This window comes from Crinia signifera, chromosome 6 (assembly GCF_055691185.1).
Source record: "Crinia signifera chromosome 6, ASM5569118v1, whole genome shotgun sequence".
NCBI lineage: Eukaryota > Metazoa > Chordata > Amphibia > Anura > Myobatrachidae > Crinia > Crinia signifera.
This window is the reverse complement of record NC_139222.1, coordinates 164,308,915-164,321,012: the sequence shown is the minus strand read 5'-3', so window position 1 is coordinate 164,321,012 and position 12,098 is coordinate 164,308,915. Positions and strand designations below refer to the sequence as shown.

At 42.6% G+C, this 12,098-nt stretch overlaps 1 protein-coding gene across 1 annotated transcript in view; it reads left to right on the top strand.

The window, feature by feature from the left end:
* SLC12A5 (solute carrier family 12 member 5) overlaps positions 1 to 12,098 on the top strand; it is a 72,402-nt gene that overhangs the window by 40,694 nt on the left and 19,610 nt on the right. Inside the window, exons 8-12 of the mRNA XM_083147886.1 lie at positions 5,652 to 5,863; positions 7,000 to 7,164; positions 7,889 to 7,987; positions 9,390 to 9,447; positions 10,810 to 10,984. Of these exons, the coding sequence (XP_083004012.1) occupies positions 5,652 to 5,863; positions 7,000 to 7,164; positions 7,889 to 7,987; positions 9,390 to 9,447; positions 10,810 to 10,984 (709 nt within the window). The remainder of the gene's footprint in view (positions 1 to 5,651; positions 5,864 to 6,999; positions 7,165 to 7,888; positions 7,988 to 9,389; positions 9,448 to 10,809; positions 10,985 to 12,098) is intronic.

The window sequence follows — 12,098 nt, the reverse complement described above, 5'->3', positions numbered from 1 at the left end:
CACCAGCTGAATCCAACACCACGGAGCGGGACAGCAGGAGAAGGGAGCACAGCTGGAGCCCAAGATACCACATCACATTGTCGTATACCTCCCAACTTTCTGAAAATGTCCAGTGGGACCCCATGCCCGGAATTTTGGGGCATGGCCTATAAATCACGTTCCTCCTGCAAAGAGATGGCCCCATTTTCACCACTCTGGGGGCATGGCCAGCGCTGTGTGCGCTCCTGGCCCTGCCTCCAGCACCTGTTTGTGGGAATAGAAGGAAAGCTGAAGAGGAATTCAAATATAAATTAAATATACCACATCAAATAAGTAATACCCAGATATTGTTATTAATACGTTGTGTGGTAGCCAGGCCACAGATTTTTATGTCTTGGTACAAGCAAATACCTCTTGTACCTGGATTTTACTTATTTGATGTAGTATATATAAAATGTATCTTTAAATGCACTATGGAACGCCCCTTATTTTCTCTTTAAGCACACACTTTTAGGAGGTTTTTCTGGCTGACTAGCGAGGCTGCGAATTTCACAGCCTTGCGGGTCTACCAGACAACTTCCGCCCCCCCCTATTGCACGTCGCGATCCCCACACGCAGGCAATCGAATAGATGTTGGCTGGGAGAACACTCCCAAGTTTATACTTTTAGCCAACCACAAAGTTACTTTCTGTTAAGCAAAATTTACGTGCTTATTCTTTAAAATATGTACATATAAAACACACACATACAAGGCATAAAAACAGCAAAAATACATAAGGGAAAACAAAATATGAATATGCAAATTAAAATACGACTACGTACAATCAAATACACCATAGAAAAATATGAATTGTAAAAATACGACAGGTTAGTAAATTTGGAAAAAAAATACGACTACCAAATACAAAACACTACCGATGCCATTCGTATTCAGTCGTATCCAGAATATGAATACGACTTAGATGTAGTCGTATTCTTAGTAAATTTTGCCCATACCATGTCTTCAGACTGCTGGCACCAACCAAATAAAAATGTCTTGCAGACAGGATTGCAACGCGGGTAAATAGGTATCGAGGAAAGATTACAATTTTCTACCCTTCTATGTGGCAGCACTTTCTCCTATACATAGTGACACATATGTATATCAGCATACGTGTAGGTTACTGCTCGAATACATGGCCCTGTGCACTGATGACATTTTTCAAAAGCTAGCCTTGTGTCTTTCATACAGAAGGTTTTAATACATTAGCAGACATTCGTTAAATAGTAGTGTAACCTAACTGAATCCCGATTCCTTATTCTGCAGCATGGTCCTCGTTAATGATCTGATTCTGCAGCATGGCCCTCGTTAACAATCCCCTTGCAAGCACAGATACCAGAGGAGGGTGTTAATGACCTGCAGGAACTCACATCGTTCATTTGGGCAGACAGAGTGATATAATGAACAGAATGGCCAAAATTATCGATATTGCACTTTACATCGCCCAGTATGTACAGAGCTTTAGACTGTGTACACATTAGACCAGGCATTCCCAACCACGGTCCTCAAGGCACACCAACAGTGCAGGTTTTCTAAATATCCAGGCTTCAGCACAGGTGACTTAATTAGTATCTGAGGGATTCTGATTAAACCATCTGTGCTGAAGCCTGGATATAACTAAAACCTGCACTGTTGGTGTGCCTTGAGGACCATGGTTGGGAATGCCTGAATTAGACAATGTGTACCATATCTGACAGCACAACCCATATAATCATATATTGATTGTACCGTATGCACTAAACTATATATTGCGAGTCAGCGCATTGCATATCATTGCAGCCAGTCATTTGCATGCCGTGGTTGTCAGGATCGTCTCATGGGGCATGCAACATGCCATATGGGAGGACCAAGCAAACAACCCACAGGAGCACACAATAGTAGGTACACTCTAGATATATGGGTGATATATGATTCCAATCCGCATTGGAATGCTATATCATCTACTATCTACCCAGTATGAGTTTCAGATCTGTTTTGAAACCTTTTTATTTCTTCCTAACTTTAAATCAGGCCCTCAAATACATATCTTATTTAACCCTCCATTGAAAGCAGATGCATTTTTATAAGGTGTCCATACAATAGCAAAAAAAGTGTCCAAATTGCATGTATTTGACAGCAGCGCCCTTATTCTGGTTCACTCGCAAAGGCAAATTCCTTCTCAAATGGACAAAACTATGTGCAGTGCGGGGGGGCAGAGGTAACATGTACAGAGAGAATTCGATTTGGGTGGGGCTTTACTTCAAAGTGAGATCTATATTGCAGTGTAAAAATGAAGCAGTCAGTATTTTCCCTGCACAGAAACTCACCAAACTCAAATAACTCACCCAAATCTAACTCTCTCCCCCCTCTGCAGTGCACATGGTTTTGTCCATTTGAGAAGGAATTTGCCTTTGTGAGTGAACCAGAATAAGGGCCCAAGTCTGATGCGATCCGCTGTCCCGTCGTATCGCACTGGCGCCTATAAATCAGAGTAGCTGAAGCAATCTGCAGGATCACAACCAAGCCAGGAAGGCTTGGCTGGGATTGCATGAGATATATTGTATGCAAAAGGACAGCATAAGTTCCAGGCGACTCATGGGGGGATTGTGGTAGTGTACAGTATGTCTAGCTTAAAGGCCCCCATACACTATGCGATATGGGAACGATTTCACCCGATTCGGATGAATCGGGCAGTGAAATCGTCCCAAATCGCACTTGTAGACATCCCCCCCGATCCGATGCGCGGTCCCGTGCACATCGGATCGGGGTCGAGAGGTCGGACGGGCTGCACATAAGATTTGCCAAATCTTATGTGCAGCCCAGCCCCGGAGTCGTGCGGGGGATGCCGGCTATAGAGAGCCAAGCAGGGGGAGGCTGCATATGGCGCCGGGCTGGAGGAAGCTGTTGCGGTGGGGGGGGGGGTGACAGCAGGAGGCAAGCAGGGAGAACTTGATGACGCTGGCTGCCGCAGCGGCGGGAGCCGGGAGAAACAGATAACTTTAAAAAAAAAAAACGCCCATAGAGATGACTAGCAAGCCATTGATTGGCTGAGACCTCTCTCAGCCAATCAGCGATTGGCTGAGAGAGGTCTCAGCCAATCAATGGCTTGCTAGTCATCTCTATGGGCGTTTTTTTTTCCAAGTTATCTGTTCCTCCCGGCTCCCGCCGCTGCGGCGCTGCCCGGCAGCCAGCTTCATCAAGTTCTCCCTGCTCGCCTCCCGCTGTCACCCCCCACCGCAACAGCTTCCTCCTGCCCGGGTCCCTATGTAGCCTCTCCCTGCTCGGCTCTCAATTATCCGGCATCCCGCTGCCGTCCCCCGCACAAATCCCTCCTCCTGCAGCTTCCCGGGGACTGCATATGATAAATCCATGCGATTTATCATATGCAAACCTTGGCACATCAAGTGCCTAATCGTGCTTCCCCCTCCCGGGGAGCTGCAGGGGAAATCAGGTCTGACTTGTCCCTAGGACAAGTCGGACTAATGTATGGGGGCCTTTACAGCTGCAGATGAAATACACACTTTCATTGGTCACTGCAAACAAGCAGATTGCTACAAAAATGACATTTGTTTTTGCGGCCATAACAAACATAATAGATTACCTAAGAGAGTGTCAGGACATTTGTTCACACTTATAATAAAAGTAATTGGATTTGTCTTTGCGTTGCATTTTAAGACGACCAGATGTCTTTAGCAGTGCAAGGTTTAACATAAATAATCACTTAATATATGCAAAAATTGTACTGAAAACAACGCTGTGTTGCAGAACAAAGTCCTAAAACTGCAGTGCTAAACAATCTGTTGTTAATTTGGGCGGGAGTGGGAAAGTAAAAATAGAAGGGAAAGTAAGTAACAATACTGTAAAATGCATCCACAATTGTCAGCATAACAAGTGAAATAATCATTGTTTTTTTATGCCAGTGCAAAGTAAGTTTGACCAGGAGCTTGTGCAGGCGGATACTAATTAGATATTAGAATAACTTTTATACTGTTTTTAATTGTGTCTCTTGTTCATGTCTCATGTTTTGTAAATCAAGGTATTACAGTGTTTATGGTAGATACAAGTACATAAATTGCAAATTTGACATTTATTGCCAGTGGTGAATTTAGATGTCTGGCTATCCCTAGGCATACCTCAAAACTGTCCAGATTTTCACAGGACTGTCCCGTTTTCTGGGTTCTGGCCCACAGACGGGAAGCAATGTCCCGCAGTGGGGGGTAAGTTGGGAGACCCCCTGTCACTCCTTGCTCTGCTGAACAGAGCAGCGGTGAATAGACGCTGTGCACTTTTGTATACTGTAGCTTCTATTAACTGGAGACAGAGAGATAGGTGGCATGCGCTTAGCTCAGAGCACTGGAAATGCCCCCACATTGATGAAAACGGGCATGGCATGAGAGTGTGACATTCTAATTAAACCATGCTTTTTTGGGAGCTTGTAAATGTTGGGAGGTATGCCCTAGGCACCATTTTATTCGTCAACCCCATTTATGTCAATGCCCAGATCATGTAGGAGCCTGCCAGCACCAACCTCGACCCCCTCAACTGGCCATCGACCTAGCAGAGGTCATAAAAGTAACCATGCTGTGCCACCCCTCCCCCAAACATGTGTCAACCCTAGGTAGATCCGATCAAAACCAAGTACCTACAGTTCAGAATATGGATTTTCTGGTTTTGAATTGAAAAAATGCATGATTTTAAATTTTTTTTTTATAAAAAATGTTTTATTAATTGTTACTCTGAACTAAAACAGGTCAGCACTAGTACAACCAGATTTGGTATTGCTAGGGATTCATAGTAGTTTAATAATCTAGTTATTTATTTCAATTATTTACCTGACTAGCTAAAAGCTTGTCAAAATGCCGGCTTACTTCCTTAAGGTCCATACACACTGGGCATTTTTGCCAATGACCAATGACCAATGATAGGGAGAATCACTGGGATGAAAACCGCTCAGTGTATGTACACTGAGCGTTTTTCGCCCATTTTAGCTATTTCCCCCCAGGGTGGATGGCTTTCCATAGCAGGACACTATGAAAAGCCGCCCACTCCACCGCTCATCTGGTAATACCAGCAGATGAGAGGCTGTGCTAGTGATGATGCTGGAGCATGCATCAGCGCTCACAGCTCATCGCTGCCTGTACACGATGGGTCGTTTTCGGGCTAAAAGCCACTTAAATGAGTAAACTGAGCGGCTTTCGGCTCAAAGTCACCCAGTGTGTATGGGCCTTTAGTCCCTTAGTCGCTGCTCATACCTCCAATCTCTGTCTTCGCAGCTCCCTCTATCCATATCCAGCAAGTTTGAAACACATCACTTTGCTTTCACTTTCTGTTAAGGGCTAATTTAGTTCGTCGAGTGGCCTCTAGCGGAAACTGGTGGTACTTCACCTCAGAAGAGAGGAATATTTAGCCATAGATAGGATAGATAGATAGAGAGATACTCTAACATATCCCACCAATCACAGAAATGTGCCCATTCACATCAGTCACTGCTCCAGCAGAACTAAACTCTTCTGTTTGACATCCCATCTAAACCATACATTTGTGGAAACAAAGCAGTTTATTATAGCCAAGTAATGGAATGTTTTCTGTAATAAATGCTTATCCTAATGTACTCACTTTCTGTTGTACTCTCTGACATTATTTAATTCTCCAGTATCTGCCTCCTTGGCAACCGTACTTTGTCCCAAAAAGGATTTGATGTCTGCGCTAAGTTTGTCGACATCGGCAATGAGACCGTCACTACCAAGCTTTGGGCTCTTTTCTGCTCCTCTCCATTTTTGAATGCCACATGTGACCAGTACTTTTCTCAAAACAACGTGACAGAGATTCAGGGCATCCCAGGACTAGCCAGTGGACTTATCAAAGGTGACAACTGTGACAGGGGTTGTGCTAATTTGTCAGACAAAAATTACATAGCAAGGCCAGAGTTATTATTAGGAGGGAAAAATACCAGTTAACACTTTCATGGAAACTTAAAACAAGATTGTGGAAAACAAATTTAGAACAAGGCACATCATTTGGTAGTCATATACATCTGGTCTACCGTTGTACAGTGAGACAGATACATATTCTAATCTGCCTTTTCCCAGGTTGCAGCTTTTAAAAATAACCTTTTGGTATAGAGAAAAGTAAAAAAAAGAGTAACAAGCTGTTCTAGATTGCATATAGTAATGTTCCTTTGTGCTGGGTTCAACCGTAACACAATCATTTACATGGATGGATACACTTGCTTGAGCGCCGTATTTAACACGGTTGACAGGACAGTTTATCAGCAGCAAGGTGCACTTGGCCAAAGAGGATGTAGCATGAAAGTAGACCAATTATGTGTCACCCTTTATACAAGATATGCCTTGTTATTGCAGAACCGCCCAATCGATTTTATTATATGTTAGTCACATGGTGGTAAGTAAAATCACTTTTTCAGATTTCATGTCAGGGGATCTGATTACTGTATGTGCCTGAAGTGATTATACATGTAAATATCACCACCATGTTCTCTTCCATGTGTAGTAGATTTGCCAGTGTGCTCTGTACAAATACACTGTGAGGAAGATTGAAAGGGGCAGGATGGTTAATGTCTATCTGCAGCATCATCTTTGTGGCTTCCCAGTGGTGGAACTTGTGGGTGGTGGGCCCAGGTGCAAAAATATAATTTGGACCCCCCCCTCCTCTACCCCAACCCAAGTTCACAATATGGAACACGGCAATGGGTGACAATGAGAGGCAGGGGGAGGCAGAGTGTGACAGTGAAAAACAGCAGGTGACAGGAAGAGGGTGACAGGGGCAGCAGTGGGCCCTTTAGTATTTAGGGGCCTGGTGCACTGCGCCTGCTGCACCTATGGTAGCTCCGCCCCTGTGACCTCCATCACTTGCCATTAGGATAGTGCTGGAAGGGTGTGGGTGGGGGCTTGGATGGGGTTAGATGGTTATGTGCTATAAAACTTTGCTTTCCAACAAAACTACATTATAAAGTCCATAACTCCTCTGTTTCAACCCTCCAGATAACTTGTGGTCGAATTATTTACCAAAGGGCATTATAGTGGAAAAACCTGGTATGCTGTCTGTGGCCTCTCCGGATCCATTTAACTTGGACCAATCTTATGTCTTTACCGACATGACAACACACTTCACCCTCCTGGTGGGAATCTATTTTCCCTCAGTCACAGGTAAATGCTGTTCATGCAGTTTTATTAAAGTTACTATATGCAGACACACAATCCATTTAACTACATGTGCTGATATAAAAAATTCAGTTTTAATGATGTCAAGAGAAATCTGCTTTGATGGTGCAACAAATGTGCCAGTATACATTACAGTATTATTACTTTTTCTCTATAGATTTCTTGTGCATGATTTGTTAAGATGCTATCATCTGCCAGCTCCTTGTTTTACTTGCCGGTGTAAATGATATGATGACTTGTGTCTGGCTGCCCTACCTGCCTAGTGCAGAGGGGGATCTATTGGAGGAGCAGTACAATTTCAGCCTGACAATATTTTTTAGTCACTTTTCACAGTTTGAGTTAATTGAGTGCTAATGAGAACCCATGTTATCACTTCTGGGTGGTGATTCAATAAGCAAATGCTTCGAAAGCAAGTAGCTAAAGGGATAAGAAAGCTGACTTTATCAGACATCATATATATCCCCTACTAAAGTCAACGTCCTAATTACAAATGTGCAATAACCTCTGGATATACATAGGGTGATAAATGAAGGATTTTGCGAAAGATAGGGTGTTAGTGAATCATTCTAATATGTGTTATTTTATACTCTCTTTTTGTCACTTTCGACTGAATTTTGATTGTATTTTTTTTAGTCCTGATATATTTAGAATTTGTATAACTTTTCACCTTTTTTTTTATCTTTTTTTTTAAATTATTTTTATCACACAGGGATTATGGCTGGTTCTAACAGGTCTGGAGATCTTCGTGATGCCCAAAAGTCTATTCCTATTGGCACTATAATGGCTATTGCCACTACATCTTTTGTTTGTATCCTTCAACAATAGATTATACATGTAACAACACCAGGTGCTACAAATTACTTTAATTCTAATGCTCTTCAGTCAGCCATAATAATACACTGTTGAATTTCCTTGGATGAGAAGTTGGGTGAGATTTAATAGGATGAGAGATTAAAAAGCGAGAGATTTGGTAAGAAATCTCCAAAAAGCGGCAACCATTTACACTGCATTTTTAAAGCGGCAACCATTTACACTGCAACACCAGTTTGATTTTGCAGTGTAAATGATTGCCGCTTTAAAAAATAACTGAACTTTCTTCCCAAATTTCTCACTTTCTGAATATCTCATCCTATTAAATCTCACCCGTTGTGTTTTCTGAAATGGAAGGGGTCGCCACTTTTGTACACTTCCACTTTAATTCCCCTCTCTGTACAGCGGAAAGGTGGAATTGGTTCATGCTGCAGAATTAGCACTGGCAAGTCAGTCTAATATGACACTAGAACTCAGTGAAAGCCTTTTGCCAAACTGATCTACTGCACAGCTGTGGACGGCCTGCAGTGCAATTGTGTTCCCTGCAACATATTCAGCGGTAGCCAAGTTCTTGATTCAAGTATTTGATAGTAAAATGCATCACTTTACTCTACATGGAGGTAGGGATAATTGTTGGGCCTCTTCCTTATAAAATAAATGAGTGTTATATACATAAAAGTACATGGAGGTAGGGATAATTGTTGGGCCTCTTCCTTATAAAATAAATGAGTGTTATATACATAAAAGTACAATCTCAGGTTTTGATGATTTAAAGCTGCATATTATCAACATATTACTATTTTGTATATTCCAACAGTAAAAAAAAAAATCGCATATAACCAGTAACGCTCTTCAGTGACTCTGGACTGAATACAGTAATAGGCATCATATATTTGTCTATTTATCTATCTATCTATCTATCTATCTATCTATATATATACTGTAACTGGTGAACATATAAAAAGGTGTTCGCATCCAATCAAGCTTGAGGTGTAATTTTTATGGGCCGTAGCCCATTTTCTCTGTACGAGGATTAAGATACAGTATGTCCCGTTAAGCTGGTTATTGCATGCTTTTACTGTTTTACAGGGGAATGTATACTACCCAAATCAGTAACTTGTGGAGGCGTTCCCAAAAGTATTTCAGTAACTTTAACATAAACCTTTCAAACACAGTTGCACCACCATCATGACACAAAGTGGGATCCATGATTAAAGTTGCTTACACCTTATTCTGACCTTACCATCAGTATGTTGCAGTAGAAATGGAAATTCATTATCCCGGGCAATGGTTTTTAAGCCTTTGACATCCTTAATGCTAAATAAATCTTGTACCTTTGTAACTTTCACTGCTATGGTGTCACAAACTTTACAGTTAAATTCTCCTTTACAACTGAGCAGATGTTTCTTCTGTTATTCTCTTCGGGGCTTGTATTGAAAATGTTGTCTTGCATGACAAGTGAGTATACAAAATTGTTACACACATGCAGCAAATGCAATAGACACAATTTGGTAAATAACACAATTTTGTCATCTGTTCATAATAATTATGCATCTTGTCCTTGTGGGCATTTCTATGTGGTTGCTATATTTATTTAAATGTGGATTTCACACTAGGCATGTGCCTAGTGGAAGGCACTGGCTGGGGGCGGCACACTAGTTCCTCTGTATCAGAGATATCCAGTACCCAAGTTTAGCTGTTGTTTTTTGGCACACAGAAGGAATACTACCTCCCCCATGATGCATCAGGGGCAGGGCCGGCTCTACCATTAGGCAGCTTTAGGCAGCTGCCTAGGGCGCCTGGATTTGGGGGGGCACTGCCATGTCTGTCTTTAAAAAAAAATCAAGAATGTCTATGAGGATCCTTGTTGTACTTAATGCAGGTGGCAGCTTTGGAACTTCTAAGACCTCATCACCTCCATACTTTTCCTGGAGGCATACTGTACTTCCCAACTTTACTGCTGCTTTTTCCTTGTAGTCTGTTGTGGGTGGCAAATGGGAGGGTGCGGGGGGCCTCCAGGGAAAGCAGGGGACTTGCCCACCTCCCTGCCATTCCAGAATGTTAGGCAAGTATGCCTGAAGGGGTTGGAAAGTGGTTATTAGTGGCAGTATGGGGGGGGGGGCGGCAGTAGGTTGAAGTTTTGCCTAGGGTACTGAGAATCCTTGCACCGGCCCTGATCAGGGGCAGTCTCCAGAGTGGACACTCCGTAGTTGGGAAGATTAGGTTCTTATAAAGAAAGTATGAGAGTGTTTGCATGTACCATAGGAGAGCCTGGAGGTTCTTAGCTAGCAAAAGGCCAAACAAAATGTTGCAGTCTTGTCAGAATGCAGTGGAGGGTGTCTAATAATATTGGGCCTTATTCAGACCTGATCTCACAGCTGTGAATTTGCAGGCCAGGAGATTATCGATAGACTGCACATGCGTACGGCCCATAGTGTGTGACATGATCCGACAGCTTTTATCGCAGACTGCACACACTGGAAAAATCATTTGATGGTGAGGGGCTTGTGAATGGATTTGCAGGCGAATTCTTGATCCATCTACCTTTTGCAAGCCGTGGTAAGCAATTTGCAGGCTTGCACAGGGTGGGATGTCACTCTGGCGGAGCAGCGTATACGTGATCACTGGGCTCCGAAAATTAGCAACCATTGTGCCTAGTGGCTTCTTGCCATTCTGGTTACTTGAGCCCAGGGATTCTTTAACTATGTTTATAGACTTATGTCTGGTAAATCTTTCTCTACTTCTTTCATATGAATGCTTGGACATATTTTTTATATTTTATTATGTACTTTTATCTTCAACTATCATTTCCTCTTGCAGGTTCGGGGAAGCTGTAAATGGAAATTTAGTAGTGGGAACACTGGCCTGGCCTTCCCCTTGGGTCATTGTTTTTGGGTCTTTCTTCTCTACATGTGGAGCTGGTTTACAAAGCTTAACGGGAGCGCCTCGTCTCCTGCAAGCTATAGCACGAGATGGTATTGTGCCTTTCCTCAGAGTGAGTTACAGGTTCAGAATTACACTATAAAAACCTGACGGCTGTGAAATAAAGTATATAATAAAAAACCCTGAAAGAAGTCAGAAAATAATCTCTCCTTTTGTAATCTGAATATGTGTTTTTTGGTGCATATTACTACTGTTACTAATTGCTTATTTTGATATTAATCTTTTATTTGTAAATTTGACATTGTTATAAAAATAATTTGTAGCTTATTTGTGGTGCACTGTGGGTTTAGATGCAGAGTGACTGATACCCCTTTTAGACATACTACCCGGGAATTACCCAGCATTTTGACTGCTGGGTCATTTTCACGGTGCAGCCTGGACCCTTTCACACTTACAGCAGCAAATTACCTGGTGAAGCAGTTCTACCCAGTAATTTGCTGAAAAACCCAGGTTTTTGTTATGTCTGAAAGAGTCAACCCAGGTCTTAAATCCCAGGTCCTCAACCCAGGTAAAAAGAAGGGTCGGATACCTGGGTTTTAACACCCAGGTTGACCCTTTCAGACATACCAAAATCAGGGGTTGATGTGCGTTCATGTGCAAAAACCTGGGATTTTGCCGTATGTCTGAAAGGGGTATGATATGGACTGTTTGGGTGAGGTTACAGGGAGTGGTGACTAAAACAGAGGCGTTTCTCAGCCAGGGAGTACACCTTTGGACACAATTGTTCTGGCCCCGGAGTCTCAGTTGCGAGAGACATTCACAGCAACCATATGATGGCTCAGATGCCTTGATAATGCATCTGATGATGCATCCCTTGTACGCAAGCAGCAGATCTGTGAAGTTAGCTTTGGATGTCTCAATAAAAAAGACAGCTCCTGTGACATTTGGCATAACTTCTTAAGCCCCATACAGAATAGACTAGTAAGTAAAAGATCTCACTCAGAAGGGCTCTTCTGAGCGATATCATACTTTCTCGTCAGGTGTGTGCATTCAACATCGTTAATAGTTCAGAACTTCCCTCATCTGTGCAGTTCAGACGAGTGAGGACCATATTAACAAGGCTCTCTCTCCCCCACCGTTGCTCACTCCCCACTTGCATTGGCAAGTGTATCAACTGCAGCTGCTAATTTTGCCAGGTACACACATTGCCTTTTGTGTACCTGGCT